This window comes from Pogona vitticeps, chromosome 5 (genome assembly GCF_051106095.1).
Source record: "Pogona vitticeps strain Pit_001003342236 chromosome 5, PviZW2.1, whole genome shotgun sequence".
Taxonomy (NCBI): domain Eukaryota; kingdom Metazoa; phylum Chordata; class Lepidosauria; order Squamata; family Agamidae; genus Pogona; species Pogona vitticeps.
The window spans coordinates 103,229,989-103,247,500 of NC_135787.1; the positions used below are offsets into that span (position 1 = coordinate 103,229,989).

The following is a 17,512-nucleotide window of genomic DNA, read 5'->3' on the forward strand; positions in this document are numbered from 1 at the left end:
TGTATGGTTACTGGTTCTAATGCTAATAAAGATTTTGATGCATTGATTGACAGGCACACACACTAAGTGAATCATAGCATTTAGGCTTGGGAACCAATAAAGCCTTATCTCATGAGCCTTGTGGTGTAGTGGTTAAAATGCAGTGCTGCAGACAAGACTCTGCTCATAACCTGAGTTTGATCCAGACTCAGGTAGCTGGCTCAGGTTTGACTCATCCTTCCTTCCAAGGTCAGTAAATTGAGTACTCAGCTTACTTGGAGGGGAGGGCAATGTAAAATATATGACAACTGCATAATTAAATTGTAAACCACCCAAAGAGTGTTTTTAGTGCTGCGGGGCAGTATATAAGCAGCCCGCTTTGCTTTTTGCTTTTTCTAATCTCACTCCTACAATTACCCTTGCAGCCTTTTCATGGTTTGAAATCATGGTCTTCTTGCTCAATAAGTGTATGCATGGGATTACATGTCTTGGACCTGCCCAAAATCAGATGCCCCTGTGCAGAACCCAGGTCACCCTCATGTTAGAGATGACGGTGCTAATCAAGCATAGGGGTATGTGGGAACCCCAGAAAGTGTATGGACATACAGAGCTACATGAGCATTAGCAAAGGAATTGAAAAATTATCAAATGCTTTAATGGGAAAATTAAATTTTATCTTCCTACTCCAACCACAGGCGCCAACACACCCAGCTTATTCACTGTTTGTCACTGTTGATATTTTACTGCCTTATTTGCTATCCATTTTGCTGTGTCTTCAATTAAAATTTTAACTTTTCATGCAACTTTCCTTTTAACGTGAAAAAAATATAGTTTTAGATTTTCTGCACTCGTCTGCTATTGCTAAAATATACATTAATAGTGCTGTTATATTTCCCAGAAACTAGACTCCCGTGAAGAATGCAACATACATGCAATAGAGAAAGTGCTATTGAATTGTTCACACTCATCACAGCAGTTCTTGGACACTATTACATATAACAAGTATAGTCTATTTCTCAGAATCTTAACCAGTTATCTGTTTCAGTGATGGCAGAAATATGTACTGGAGCAATTTCATACTTGTTTGAACAGCGTGATAGGATGTTTCCTGATGGAATCCAAGCTCTTGAGGATTGGGTTCAATTTATCTGCAAAACTCAAAAAGGGGGTGGGGGGTGGAAGGGGACAGAAGGACTAGGTGATGCTTGCTCTCCCATCCAAGGAAATTAGAGCAAACTAGATGAGTGAAAACATGATGAAAGAAAGCAGAGGATGAATTAGCAGATACATTAGTAGCTATGGTACATAGCTCCAGCATGGAATGAGCTAACCCTCCTTTATTCTGGAGGGTGAGGATTACCCTCAGTAACACACATTCTAGACAAAATAAAAAGCAACAGTATGAAGATTGTTTGGTGCAACACACAGTCACTAATTAGAAACATCTCAAAGGGATGTACCTAAGGAATACAGAGTATTCTCAGAATAGACCAAACAAACAGAAAATCCTCTACTAGCATCAGGAAATTGATGCAAATATTGCTGTGCCCATGAGGGATGACTGATTCTAGGAGTTATTTGCAAAAATTTTTTAACTGTTCCAAGTTCTGGGAAAAGTTGTTCACAATGAAGCTTCCATGTTTTTAAGGCCTAGAATAAAATGTTAATCTAATCGCCTGTTGAAGAAAAGGAGGGAGCTTTGCAATACAGTATCAAGTACACAGCACCACAGTTCATGTATATTATTACTGTCAGCAGAGGGGCACTGTGTAAAAGACATCCTAAGTGTCATCCATATTCATGTGTTGTAAAAGCAAAAGCCAGGAGAGAAACCAGCAAACATTTAAATACATTACATTCTCCAGATGCCAGACGTTACCTAGATGCCAGAAGTAGCAGCAAGCAATAGTGCTTGCAGATATAGTAATACAAATCAAGGATATGAAATATAATCTATCCATTCCTTTAAACACTGAATCTTTACTTTTCAAGGGTCTGCACCTGGAGCTGTAACAGCAAGGGGGAAGGGTCTTCCTCCAGAATGGCACTCCCTACCACGGGACTACAGATGCATATTTAGATGGGTAAACATTCATATAGAACCTCTTATGGGAGGAAGCAACAGAAGGGCGTAATTGTGAAAGGGGGGGAGGAAGGCAGGGAGTTCTAAGCATCCCCCTTTTCTCAAAACCATGGCCTCCTGATGTTTCTTTTCATTAAAAATGCATGCTTCATTACACACATTTGCATGTAATGGCTAGTTTGCCCCACAGTTTAGGGATTACCACATGTGAAGCTATGGACGTATGATTTATGTAGGAAAAGCCATGTGTACATTTACACATACGATAAACATACCTCTGGTTTTCTCATATTTCTGGAAGCACTGAGGGGCTGTGGCTTCTCATAGTGTGTCCACACAGAACCAAGCATGTATATAAGGAATGATATCCTCATAGAAAATTTGAGATATCCCTGTGTCTTCCTTTATGTTCTGAAGGTTCACACTCTCCCCTGCACCACACATTCCAGCTCTGTGATATTATGAGTGGAAAATACAGGAGGAAATATAAGCAACTGCCTTTGTCAGTCTGGAGGCTCAGTCTTATGGATACCAGATGGTGAGGTGATATTTTTGCCCAAGGGGTGGAAAAGAAGGGAAACCAGTCCAATCATGGTAAAAATCAGGCACTAAACATGATATAACACAGTAGATTTTACTGCTTCTTTTTATAGCCCCATTAATTAACAGACTAATGCCTGCAGAAGAGAAATAAGAGGCAATAAACTGCTTTTGTGGTGATTAAATGTTGGAATGAAACTAAGACATCTGATGGCACAAAAGCAGTTTACTAAAAGGATTTTTTTCACATGGCAACATACGCTACATGCTAAGCAAAACATACATAGGTGGGGAAGGAGATGCTAATAAAAGCAGGTGGAGCGAGAGGCACATTCTGAATTGCACACAGGACCAACATTTTCTGTGTAGGCAGTTACAGAAGTGATTTTTAAATATTTGAATGTTCTACCAATAGCACAGATAATGTTGGTACAAGCAAAATAGGAGAGGATGGACGGATTAGAAAGAGAGGAAGAAAACTGCTTAAACATGCTGAACAGAAGTGAAAACTGCTATTGGTTTTGGTCCTATCAGGGTGCCATACAATTTTAGTGAAAATTCTGCATGCTCAACACTGATTAAGAGTAATAACCTATTCTGTTCCATACCACAAGAGCCAAAACAGCCTGCACTGGGACAAGGAGCCATTAGGCAAAATGAGTTGATTCATGCAGATCCAGGTTTTGCTTGTGACTGCAGCCCAGCAGTGTCAAAGAAAAAAAAAGCCACCTGCCTTAACATGACAGAGTTGTAGTTAGATCATTGCGTGAATGCATCTTCATGCAACCCACATTCAAACTAGCACATCATGAGAAAGGTGATAACAAAGCCTGCCTCCCTCACATGCATGCTAACTTCCTATATGCATGGTGACACTTCAAAAAGGCTATCCTTTGCCTGCAAAGGCCACAACTGTGGTTTTTCTATTTCTAAAATAAAATGTCTGACTGTGTGAAAAGCTGGACCAGTTATCTGATTTCTATGCTCTGAGATAAGGCAACAACAGCCTAATTACACCAATGTAATTTCCCATTTCTCATTGCCAAAAAATAAAAAATAAAAAATAAAGCCTAAAAAAAAGGTACCTCCTGAATTTTTCATTCAGGAAGCTCTAAATGGCTCTAACAGGGCATTTTTGTTGTAAACCCTCCCCCCTGCCCTTACCCCGGGATTTCAAGAGATTCCTTGAGATCAAATAAAGATATTACATTGAAAAGCATTTAACAGTCTTATATAACAAATTAAAAAAGAGTCCCACCTCCACTGAAGAAGATGGCCACAGTTGATTTAGACCAGTGATTTTTAAGCAGGCCATGTACATGCCTGGGGTAATACATATACGGATCATGTAGTGCACTCAGATATCTGGTGGAGAAATGGAAGGGACATTTAGGATTTTAAGCAGCCCATTCTTCACTCTTACAATGGATTCAGAAAGCCATCAGAAGACTGCTGTTTTATACTGCCCACCATGCCTAAAAAATAAAACCCAACATTCTTTGTTCAGGCTTTAAAGAGAAAAGGTAAATGGAATCAAGCAGAAATGTTCTACCATGGCTTCAGAGAAATACACCAAACTTTTTAATATTTTTCAATCTATTTACAACAAGGGTAAATATATATATGATGCCTGTCAAGACATAAGTGCTCTCCTGCTTTTTATTACAGCATTTTAAAATGAAATATGTCCTGTTTTTTTTCTGCTTTTGTATATAACAAAAATAAAAATTATTATGGCACCTTCAGTATCTGTCTGCTTGTTTTCCTCTTCAAGATTTACACTGGCCAGAATTCTACTGGGGGAAGAGCAATGTATGTAAGAACAGTCACACAAGCAGTTTCCTCTGCAGCTTGCTGCCCATCACACAATGAACTGCATTCATGCACCCAAAGAATGATGGATTGGACAGACTGCTCAAAAAGTAAAATTGCACCTACAGTAGACCTTATGTAATGCATAAAGTACAGTAACAGGATGCCAGTCAATATGTATATAAACCTGTGGTTAAATACTGTACTCCATGGCTGTGGGTTTTTTGGGCTCCTTGGCTGAAAAACCCACAAGCTGGACATGAAATTCTATTTCAAAATACTGAAGTACTGGACAACACCAGCAATCTGTATGTTAGACTGCACAGGGAAGCCATTGAAATCCATAAACATAAACAGAACTTCAACAGAATAGAAGAAGGCCTGAAACTAAACACGGCCTGGCGCCCCATTCTGAAAAATACAACCTGGAAAAGGTCAACAAACTCTTACTCAGTCACAAGGGCCAGAGATCACTGCACAAATAAGACCAGCTAACACTACCCATCAATCACAGTGACAGATAATCTCTCCTTCTCCCCCCTCCCTCATCACAACAAAAACATGCTGATCACCCTATCTCCTGAAAAAGACAAAAGCTGTTCCCACAGCTATAAATACTATCCAACAAACACCAACAGAGCATGGACAGAGTTTCTACTCCAGTCCTCCGAAGATGCCAGCCACAGAAACTGGTGAAACGTCAGGAAGAACAACCTTCAGAACACAGCCAAAGAGACCAAAAAACCCACAATAACCATCAAATCCCAGCCGTAAAAGCCTTCGCAAATACACTGTACTCCATATAACTCTTACTGTTTTTTAATGTAACATGTTTATTTGATCTGATGGAAACTGTGTATATACACACATTACGAAGAGAAAAATCACGTCTACAGAAGAACTACAGAACTTTAGAGTTGACAATATAGAAATTGAAAGAGATTTTGTATACCTTGGTTCAATCATCAATCTTAATCGAGACTGCAGTGGAGAAATCAGAAAACTGAGATCAGGAACGGCAGTAAGGAAGGAATCAGAAAATATTATGAAGTATAAGGATGTGTTACTGGAGACCAAGACCAAGATCATCCATGCTCTTGTATTTCCAATCACCATGTATGGGTGAATTGCTGTGGACTGCAGTGCATTCAGCAAAATTATATACTAGAATACGGCATGGTTAAATGTAGGCATGAGTGGATTCATTGCAGGGCTGAAGCAAGACTTAATGAGCTGTCCATCCCAAAGATAGTAAAGTTACCAAAAAACAGCTGAAGGAGGAGTATGGAAGTTGGCAGCAAGGCATTGGTCCCACAGTATAGCTGCCAACTGGTGGCAAACATAACTGAGCTCTGAACAAATTACATGCAAAGTTTATGTGCCCGGGAGAGGCAGAGTAAAAATGGAATTGAAACAGCGACTGTGGCAAGTCTTGAGTTTGAGACACATGGTGTTGATGGCAACTTGCAAGCGCAGGGCAATAACTCACCCGGGTAGCTACAGCTGAGGAATGACCAGAGGTGTGACCTAGCATCCTCCGGTGAGAGCCTGGGAACAAGTTATCTGGTTGTGACAAGATGGACTCTATTACTCTCAGATGACAGGTACGTTATGCACTCTTGTCCAGGAACTTACCATATTTTTCCATGTATGATACTTCTGTCTAAAATGTGGAGCCTCGTGGCACAGTGGTTAAAACACTGTACTGCAGCTAAAACTGTGCTCACGACCTGGGGTTCAAATCCCAGGTAGCCGGCTCAAGGTTGACTCAGCCTTCCATCCTTCCAAGGTCGGTAAAATGAGTACCCAGCTTGCTGGGGGGGGGCAATGTGTAGCCTGTATAATGAAATTGTAAACTGCCCGGAGAGTGCTTGTAGCACTATGGGGCGGTATATAAGTCCAAAAATAAATAAATAAATAAAATCTTTAGACTAAAAACTGAGAGTTGTCTTATACACAGAAGCCGAGGAGAGAACTGCACGATTGCAAAACTGCCCATACTTTGCCTTTTCAAACATGCTGCCTCCAATCATGGGGCTTAGCTTCCTACTTCTTGCTGAACAAACCCAGTGGAACATACCTCATTGGAGGTGGAGCTGTAGGCAGGGCTCAGATGCAAGAGGGACTTGTAATGTCGGAGCGTTCTGAGCCCAGAGGCTGAATAAAGTGACGTGCTCAAACTAAGTGTGATGCATAATATGACAGTACTGGTATGTAACTGTTACCTACTTATTAAATAAAAAGTTTTATGTTTAAAATATTGATTTGGGGTTAGAAAAGTGGGGGCATCTTATACATGGGCATCTTATACACTGAAAAATGCGGTAGTATTTATATCAAAGGTATGAAAGATGAAGCAACCAAAAGATGGAGAGATTGTGACCAAGAAAGAATTATCAAGGCAGTGGACAGATCTTTGCCTTTAACTGCTCATTCCTGCTCTATCTAGTCCTTAAATTATGCATGGACAGGGGCTATAGGAACATGGTAATCATGACTATAACATCACAAAGCGCATATCAGTGAAGAATTATCTGAAATCTATGAGTCAAAGAAAGGCTTTTAACTTGTGACCAGGGTGCAGGGTCTCACTTTTTCACTCATCTGTAAGATCCTACAAGACTAAGGTCGGCTTCATCACCCAACTCAGGGCCTGGTCAGTAATTTAACCTTAACATAAGCTTTCAGAAAGAAAACAACAGAAGTGGTGCCGTATTAGCAACAAAACCTAGGAACAATCAGTTCCACAAGAAAAAAAAAAGACCAAATATATGTAGTGTTAGAAAAGCTGGACATGGCCCAAAGATCCCATGCACTTGTGAAATTTATCCTACAGCTTTCACATTCTTCCTCATTTGGATTTGTATATGCCATACAGCCCAGTCTTGAAACACCATCTCTGCAACAGTGTCTCCATACCTTCCCTACAGCACAGATTCCAATGCTGTGCATAATGTCATGATTCTGTGCCACACATATAGGAGGTTGCACTAGGGCACCAAATTCCACTTCCTAGGGATCGGGAAAAACAAATGAGTAAATAAGAGTCCTGATATCCCAGCTATAAAGATGGCCCAAGATGTAAAAGAACAACCCACGTAGAAAATTCTGAGATCTGAAAGACAAGTTATTTGAGATGGGAGAAGGCTCCATTGTATTGCACAGCTCCTGCTCTCTCCCACAGACAGGCAAATACTACAGAATACACTGCCCATGTTTGCTTCAGTATCCACATCTCCTACAACTGATCTTTGTTTGGCAAAGCATTTGAAATGCTTGGATACAAAATTAGTACCTTTTTTGGCAGCAGGTCCACAGCACACAGAACTCTACCTGTATTATGGTTTAGCAGATTATTCTTCAGGACTGTATGGAGAGATCCTACATCTGTAGTCACATTCACCAGTGGGAATTTTCGACCTATGTGATCTAGAACACTGGTTCTTAACCTTGGGTTACTCAGGAGTTTTGGACTGCAACTCCCAGAAGCCTTCACCACCAACTGTGCTGGCTGGGGTTTCTGGGAGTTGCAGTTCAAAAACATCCAAGTAACAAAGGTTAAGAACCACTGATCTAGAAGAGGAACATTATCAACTATGCTACAAATTACTAGTGTGCTACAAAGTCCTAACAAAGATTACTGCTAATGTTACCTTCCTTTTGATGAGTATAATGTCCAGACCAGCAATGGCAAATCTATGGCACGCGTGCCACAGCTGGCACACAGAGCCCTCTCTGTGGGCACAGAAACCATCAGGCGCTGGATCGCTACCCCCAGCAGCCAAACCTGAGGAGGCTGTGCAGCTGCAGCACTAGTGCCCCGAGGTGGGGGGCCAGGATCCAGAGCAGCTGCCACTGGCGGGCCGGCTGAGCTATAGGTAGTGGCAAGGTTGGGCACGATTGGAGTCAGATCCAGAGTGGGGTCTGGAGGCACCTCCATGCCTGGGATTCCCCAATTCTGCTGCCACTTCTGCTGCCGCCACTCCCACCGCCGCTGCCTGCCGCCTGTTGGGTTGGGTTTTTTTGTGGGTTTTTGGCAGTTTGGGCACTCGGGCTCAAAAAAGGTATGCCATCACTGGTCGAGACAGATCATTTAGCTCTAGGTTGGAACAGTCAGGTTTGTGTAGATGGAGTCTATGTGCCTGTTTATTCAGAAGTACTCTCACTGGAGGCTTGTTCCCTAATAAGTGTGCATGTAGGATTTTAGATGTACACTCTTACAAAATCTCTGTGTATATATGACTGTATATTAACTGCATTTAAAAGCAGGTGTTCTTTGCCTCTGGAAATGAAGGCTATCATTTATTACAGCTAGTCTTTATAGGCTTTGTCAGAATTGTGACATTCCTGTCATGAAAATGTTTTCCTGGCCTTTCGATCCCTAGCCTTCTGGTTTCACACAACCACATGCCCTTCTCCACCTGTACCCATGTCTAGATACCAAATGAGCTCTCTAGAGTCTAGATCACCACATAGATCTAACCAAGTGGGCAGCAGCAATCCATGAAACATTTTAGCCTTTAAAGCAAATTTATTTTTATCTCCACTGTAATATATCAATCAGGCCTTTTATCCCTAACAAATAAAATCTCTATCAGCTCTGTTTGTGTACAAAACATGAAAATACACAAGGGTCACCACTATCAGTCTCGTTTCTAGTCTTTCGTATCTGTAAAGAAAACATTTTGCAAAGATCAGCCTTTGTTTTCTTTCAGAAATCCAAGTGTGCCATTTTATTTATTCTTGCTGGAGGCATCAGAAGATCAAACAAATCTTAAAAAACAATTTAAAATCCCCAGCAGTTCCACTAAACTACAATATTTAACTCATTTTATTCTCTGCATATCACTAACATTACCAGCAATGCTTTGATTCTATATTTTATGATTCTTTTTTTTTAATTGTCTTAAGTCCAACTATAGCATGTGTGCTTCCAGAAGATTATCTCCAGTAATCACTTTCTCTTCTGCAATGGAAATTATCTGAAAATTGCTCTTTGATAACCAGAGATGAGTTCTCTGAGGCCACACTGCACAAAGCTGGAATTGTGCAATCATCATTTGTAAAGAGAAACTGTTATCAAAGGAACTGCGGGAGATATCTCCAGGACTTCTCTCAGAGTCTGCAAAATTTGAAACATATTTCTCACACAGGAATTTCACTGTAAACCCTTCTGAATAATTCATGAGGCTTGATTTAATGTCACAGATACTTCTAGCATTTCCCATCAGAAAACAATACTCTCAGGGTACAAATCAGTGGCGGAGTGTGTGTGCACAAACATAGTCAGGGCTAATTCTAAACACCTTGGTAACAAGGTGCCTTCAGTCTCCCTAGGATCTTCCTTAAGGAACTGCAAGAACCACAAGGGGATGGGGAGCAAAGACCAGTGAGGCATCTCAAACCTATGCATCATCTTATTTCCAGTACTGCCATTTCACACACTAATGCAGGGAAGACCTGAGTTTCCCACTAAATGTATATTCATAGTTTGCTGCATGGTGAACATATATATGTCATTGTAATGTATTTTAAATAGTATTTAAATTATTTATTTTATTTCTATGCTGCCTTTCTCCCAATTATAGGATTATTTTGCATCCGTAGAGCACTCCTAGTGCTGAAAGTGCTTCACAAACACCACCAAATCAGTCTTGTGATTAAAAGACTAATTTATTATGGCAGGAGATTCTGTCATGTTTGGTTTAAAAAACACAGCCACTCTCCTGCAAGCCAACACACAATCACAGGAAGCTTGTCAATAGTCTCTCCAAGGAAATCAGCATTATTACTAGGACTTGGGGAAGTGATTGTTTTTAAAACTGCATTTTCCAAATTCTTCCAAACAGCATTCCCAGCAGCAGTCATGCTGTTTGAGTGATTCTGGGAGTTGTAGTGGCTATGCTGACTTACAGATGCTAACCACTGTAGTCCAAAACTAAGTTTTCTAAGATCTGATTATTATCCTTATATTATGCATGGAGAAATGAGACATAGTGCTTCTCCAAGTCCATAAAAAGGTGGGTGAAATGAATTAGACAGTCATGCTGCATTCTCTTATTCACTACAAAAACATTTTAGGACCCCATCTAAGATATCACTTGACACCATCTGGCTGCCACATCATAGCTTAGTCTGGCTAGAAAGTTGTTAGACATACTTACTGTTAGGGATGGGATTTTTTAACTTTTTTTTGGACCATTAGTTCCATAATTCTTCATTCCAGGAGTTCTACCTGACATATATAGTTTTAGAAGAAGCAGCTGTGTTAGACTGTGCAGAAACAAAAGAAAAAGAAAAAATAAAGACAAAAACACAATGGCACCTTAAAGATTAACTGCTATATTTTAATGAGAGCTTTTGTGGGCAAGTCCACTACCTGACAGAGATATGTTTTACAGACAAATGAAAGTTGTTCACCTCAGAAAGACCTAAACTGGAAGTCTTTGAAGCCTAACTCACCCTAGCTCGGCTTAGCTCTCTGTTCCTGTTCTAATACTAACTGGGGACTTTTAGAAAAAGAAGCTAGTTAGGCATAGGCTTAGCTCCATAATGTCAGAAACTCCGTGCTACATGACAGCAATCTGTACTGCATCTTTTTATACCAGAGTTACATACAGAGAAGGTTAAAAGCTACAACTAATCTAATAATAAACAATCAGAATAAGCTGAATTTTATCCCCATCTAGAGTAGTCCCACTGAAATCAGTGGAACATTTATTAGTAATTAATAAGACATCCTATTTCTTTCAATGGTTTTATTCTACTTGGAATTAAAAGAGGATTTAGCCTCATCATTACAAAAATAAAACAGTCAGTCATACTGTAGATCCATAACAACCTCTAGCATACATGAACTCTTTTGTTAAATTCTGCCAACTTCCTAAAAAATTGTAAATGGGGTAGGCATGTCTAAAGACTAAATGTGTGTGGTTCCACCATGAAAAAAGTCCTGCTCCGGATTATTACTAATATATTTTCTGACAGCCAAGTGCTTAGAAACAGCTTTACATGAAAGAGATCCCAGGTTCAAATCTGTGGTGTCTCCAAAGGGATCTCAAGAAGAAGGGCTGGCAAAGAGCCCACTTCAAGAGTTGTTGGCAATAGGAGCATACCGCCTGGTGCTAAACACCCCAATGGTCAGAGTTGATATCAATCTGCTTCATATGAATTTATTCATTTTCATATATATGGAATATCTGATGTCTTGCTTGGAATGTTCATGGATGATTCTTCCTACTGGCATATTCCATTTTGCTTGTTTAATTTTTAAGGTAATTGCTCACCAGGCACAACTCGAGAGCCGAAGATGACAGGATAGAAATCTATCAGCAACCCAACAAAAAGATTTATAGGCACTAAAGTGTTGAAAGAAGGAGCACCTTTGGCTGACCAGATTAAATTCAGGCCAAAGACACAAGCAAGATTGGAAGCAGTCATTTTGTTGAAAATGCTTTCCTGTGACACCTGGAAAAGGAAATACAAACAGATCACTATTAAAACAAGGTAAAAAAGACACAAAATAACAAAATTAGAAGCTATCAGTAACATTAATCCTGAAAACAGTAAGTCACATTGTTGCAAAGAGACTACAAAAGCATTATTGCAAAGTGAGGTGGCAATGAATACAAAGAAGGAAGGAACCACCAGGTGCTCCCTCCAAGAAAAGAGGATATTGGGGGGGGGGGAATCCCAGTCCTCTTTATCCTTTTTTCTTGGAGTGAATACCTGGCAGTTCCCTCCTTCTATCCCTTTTCTTGGAGAGAGTATGTATATACATATACAGTAGATGAAACAATGAATAGAGGCCTCCTTCAGATATCCCTTGAAACAAGCAAAGGGTGGGGACTGAGCAGCTGAAGAAAGGAATGCTGGAGCCAGGGTTTGTGTGTGCATCCACGATCCTTCCCCCTTCTCAGCTGTCAGATGAACAAGCTGGATCTCTGAAAAGGAGCAAGGATGAGCAACATGTGTCCCTGCTGTTAGTTTTAGCACCACGATTCCTAGCACCTCTTACCACAGCTATGCTGGCTAAAATTGATGAGGGGTCCAACAACATCTGGAAGGCCACATATTGCCCACCCGTGAGCTAGACTGTCTAGTCTTTCCCTCATACATTGTGGTAGAACTCAGCCCTCCCTCATCAATATATACTACAGAGAACTTGGCAAAGCATAGTATTTCTTTTTGGAGATGTTCAAAAAGGCCAGAAGCAACACAAGAAGGCCTTCAGAGTAAAGCTTTTCCCAGGGTCTTGCTCAGCAGCTACAAAGTCCCTCTTGATTGCCTTTTTAGGAATTTCCACACAATGGTTTATGTCCCCTCACCACTGCGTTATATCTATTTGTTTTCTGTAGTTTTCACATAACATTGTCACTACTCTGATGGCAGCCTTTTCCCATCTAGCACTTCTTGTCTCATGGAAATAACCTGTTCTGATATTTCACGCTATTTCTTTTTGCCTCCCCCCCCCATGCAAAAGAGTGCACCTGCAGCATCATCTTTAACAGCAATGATGAATGAGAAGGGGACAGGTCAGAAGAGTGCTTGTAACAGTAGTTGCACAATTCCATAATGAGAGTAATGGAGGAGTCTCCCATTGGTTGTCAGCAAATTCAGAGGTCAGTCAATGAAAAGAAAGGAGCAACTGGGAATGGTGAGCAATGGAGGGTGTGATGTGACTATAAGCAATAGACTGAAAGGAGAGGGTCCTCCCCCCTTTAAAATGTGAATAGCTTCCACAATTAGAATGTTTGGAGAGCTTTTGGGCGGGTGTGGGGGGGGCAACACTGACCTATATTGTACATGTCCTGCTCATACCGGGTCTTGGAGAAATTCCACGGAAGAAGGAAGACAATAGAGGAGGTTCAGGCCATGTGCCAGCTGACATTGAGTTGCTATGATAATTTCATCACTCCAGTTTCTTATTAACATTACTACGTAAATACAAGGAGGGTTGCAGTTCATTATTACTTGGGAAAACCTGCACAGAATTTTGCTTTCAGGAAGTCTGAATTGTAATTGTGCAAGAACACTCACCCCAATCTTTGTCAAGAAAGGTCATCAAGTGTTCACATACATTTACAACTGCATGTTTCTGAAGGGAGGCATAGCCAGCCTCAGTGCCATCTGTGAGCATGTATACGTGCACAATTCTATATTTCTGATTCTCCCCCCTCCCCAAAGGAGGGACCAAAGGAGAAGGAACACATGGGGAGCAGGAGGGATTGAAAGTGTGTTTCATGCATGTCAAACAGAAGGAATGTAAAAGTGATGTAAAAATGCTGACACAACTCAGCTGTGAATCCAGGAATTCTAAATCTACATTACACCATGCACTGACCAAAAAAAAAAAAAAAAAAAAAAAAAACCACTGGTTACATTCACAGTTTCTCAGGGCATGCATCACTGAACAAAGGTACCTGCCATCTGTTGAATTGTGCTGAGTTACTTCTCTCTAGGCAGCTCGAAAACCCCAACTTCCGTCCCAGGCCTTACCAAACTACTTCAACCTTTCCAAATCTAAAATGCTCCCTCAGACATTGAAGATTAAAAGGCAGGGATCAGCAAAATATTTGAGTACCAGAATCAACTTGCGTTTGCACTTTACACAACCCATTTCCCCGAAAAGAAGACAGGGTCTTATATTAACTTTTGCTCCATAAAACGCATTAGGGCTTATTTTCAGGGGATGTTTTATTTTTTTTCATGTACAACAATCTACATTTATTCAAATACAGTCCTGTCATCTTCTTCTGGTTGCTGCAGAATGGTGGAGGGCGGGGTTTCACTTAAACGGGGCTTATTTTTGGGGTAGGGCTTATATTATGAGCATCCTGAAAAATCATACTAGGGCTTATTTTCAGATTAAGTCTTATTTTAGGGGAAATAACAAGGGTAACAAGGGACACTCAAGAATAATTCTACATTCTGTTACCCAATTACAGGAGATATTGCTAAGTACTTTCGCACACCTCATTAACACATAGAGTGCACTTGGCTGTTTAGAAGTATGTTGAATCGGCATGTCTGTTACTAGAACAAAAGTCACTTACATCCATAATGCTAAGGAAAGATATTTATCATTAAAATAATAGCAAAATGAGGTGAGTATTTTGGTAATAGCCTGTGGTGACTGTATTAAGCAATGACAGATTATTATCAGAGCACTGATTACTGTGTAAGCAGAATGAGGGCAATTGAGACAGAATTCTAAAACTGTCCTGGTGTATCACCACTGTAGTCCAGGTGGTTCCTCGTCCCATGCAATGGCCTAGAGCAGTGGTTCCCTAAGTAACCCAGGCATTCATGGACTGCAACTCAGAAAGGCAGCAGGATCTTGGTATTATCAGAAATAGGTTTATACTTGACAACGCACTGCTCCCACCCAAACCGGCAAAATATCTCTACTTACCCTTAACACCTAAACAACACAAAGCTCTTAATCTGGCCCACTTCAATGCACTTCCGTCAGCAGTCCAGGAAAGGAAGTATAACAACACCCCTTACACTCAGGGTCTATGCCCCTGTAACTCTGATGAGATCAAATCTATCTCCCAAGTGTTACTTCATTCTCCTTTTTATTCTGGCATTCAAGAAATCCTTGTTAACCCTTCCATAAGGGCATTTCCTGGACGATCAGAAACACATTATACACTGCTTTTGCTGACAGGGTGATGCCCTGGCTGTTATACTGGGCTAAACCAAAATTCAGATATGATGAGAAAAGTAGCTAAATTCTGTGCTGCTGCAATCAAAATCCATGAAGGAAAGGTTCCACCTAAAGTGCAGTTATAATATCTGTAAATTGGTGTATACCAATTTGGTATAATGATCCCACGGGCTCTATGAGCTTCAAAGTAACAATTCTGTCATTCTATGCAAGCTGCAATAGCCCCTAGATAAGGCCTATGATAGGGAGGCAGGAGATATTTAGTAAGATGTATGAATGTAGTTTTATATATGTATGTATATAGATGTTTTTAGTGTTTTTAGATTGATTTTATGTCTCCTAGTTTAAATAATGTTCCTTACTTTTGCTGGTCAATGACTATAATAAAACATTTTTTTATTATCATGGACTGCAACTCCCAGAAACCTCTGCCAGCACAACCAGTGGTGAAGTTTGCTGGGAGTTGCAGTCCAAAAACAGTGAATAGTGGAATCAGTTACCTCGGGAGTTGGTGAGTGTTCCAACACTGGAGGCAGATACGCTTTGATTGTATTCCTGCACTGAGTGGAGGGTTGGACTTGATGGCCTTGTAGTCCCCTTCCAACTTCACTTTTCTATGATTCTATGAACATCTCAGTTACTTGAGATTGGGAACCACTGGCTTAGAAGGCAGATGAGCTGACCTTTTTAAAGATACAGTCCTTCTCGGCTCATAAATTACTGCTTTCATGAGAATCTTGACAAAAGTAATAATAATATGATGGGCTACTTCTTCATCCACTGTTGTAATAATTTTAATGTTCAGATGGTCACTATCACATGGGGAGACTTAGCACATACTTTGGGGGCTATAAGTTGGGCATGGACCTATTAACTTAGAGGTTGGAAACTTGCCAAAAAGCTGCTGTTCTCTTTGTCATCTCTGCAGCTGTACATGTTCCAGAACCCATACCCTACCCTTGTGGAATGACAGATCTCTGTGTGTGTGTGTGTGTGTGTGTATGAAACAGTCCAGCAGCCTGCTACAGCCATCCTTTTCAGACTTCAGCTGCCATATTCGTCCAGGTATTTACATATGCAGCTTACAACCAAAAGTTCTCACTAAGCTGCGAGTGCATGACACTGATTCCCTCCACACAACTCTCTTCCTTCTATGCACAGATACGGATACGACGGAACCCAGCACTCTGATTTTTATTTGCTATTTGATTTTAAATTGCTATTTGGATAACTAAGATTCCATAAGTTCACAGCAATTTTGGAACAAACACTTTCTTGGGTACCAAATAAACAAATAAGATTAAAAAAACTACAAGACTGTGACTTATCAACATCACTAACGGCAGCCAAGCTAGCAGTCTTCACTTCCTCATCCTCCCTCTCTATCATAGGTAAAGGGCTTACTGGTAGACTTGGACTGGTAAAGGTTTTGTCCACATTGAGGTGTTATATGGTATGCTTTTAATCTTTTTGTCACAGCGTTATTGGGCAGGTTGGGTAAAAGGCCTACCCACATCCCTCTACAAAGTCCCTTAAGGGATCTGGAAAGAGGCACTGGGGCTGGCCCAGCTTGGGGGCCACGCTCTGCTTTACAGCCACATGGCAGGGCATCCATTCACGGCAGGGTAGCCATTAAATGCCCCAATGCCCAAGTGGTTTCCAGTTCCTGTAATTCAATGAATCCCTCACAGCATTTAAGCTGAGGGAGGTTCAATTTACAATAGATCGGCTGTTCAGCGCCAGGATCTAGCTTCTATGTTGTACCAAATCTTCAAAGCTGTTCCCAATAATCCTGTGGCCTGTTTCAGTCCAGAAAGCACGTTAAGCCTGCAAACAGCAATCACTGTGATGACTTAATTCTTACTCACCATATGAAGAAAACTTAACAAAAACTTCAGGACAGCATAGTTTTGTTCAGGAAGTTGATGCACGATTTCTTTGCAGCTGCTCACCCGCAAGCTGCTTTCCACAGCTGTAAAAATATAGAACATACTGTATATTATCTAATCCTGACAGACAAAGAGGTTGGTTGCCAAAGAGCACTAGGGTTCCTTCTGTGTTGGTTCTCAGAGGCATCCTAACTTTCCACTATGACTGAAACATTTGCTGGTGATGGCTAATAAAGGAGGACTCTTGCAGTTCTCACTGACGCTTTATTTTCTGTTTCAAATGGTCTGGAAGTTCCTGGATGCTTTCAATCCAAATCAATCCCACTTTCATTTCCACATGTGGACACCACTGAAATCCTGAAAATACGGTCTTTAAAATGAAAGTAAATTTCCAACTCTCAAAGTCAAAGAGGCAGATTCTGGCATGTATATTCAAAGCACATTTTGTCCTTCTACAGAAATCAATGGGATGCAAATGCTTTGTTTTGGCAGGCATTTAATAGGTTAGTAAAAATCTATATAGCTGAGTCAGAGACA

The 17,512-nt window shown here is 40.7% G+C and overlaps 1 protein-coding gene across 8 annotated transcripts in view; it reads right to left on the reverse strand.

Annotated features, from left to right (window-relative positions):
• ARHGAP8 (Rho GTPase activating protein 8) overlaps positions 1 to 17,512 on the reverse strand; it is a 119,711-nt gene that overhangs the window by 53,437 nt on the left and 48,762 nt on the right. For 5 of the 8 annotated variants that reach the window (XM_078394186.1, XM_078394187.1, XM_078394185.1 and 2 more), the window contains 2 exons: positions 16,955 to 17,058; positions 10,741 to 11,881 (listed from right to left, as the gene is read on the reverse strand). In XM_078394186.1, the coding sequence (XP_078250312.1) occupies positions 11,684 to 11,881; positions 16,955 to 17,058 (302 nt within the window). In that variant the 3' untranslated portion in view covers positions 10,741 to 11,683. Of the gene's footprint in view, positions 1 to 8,800; positions 10,688 to 10,740; positions 11,882 to 16,954; positions 17,059 to 17,512 lie in introns of those variants that run through there. The other 3 variants (XM_078394189.1, XM_078394188.1, XM_073000873.2) reach the window with 2 other exon arrangements.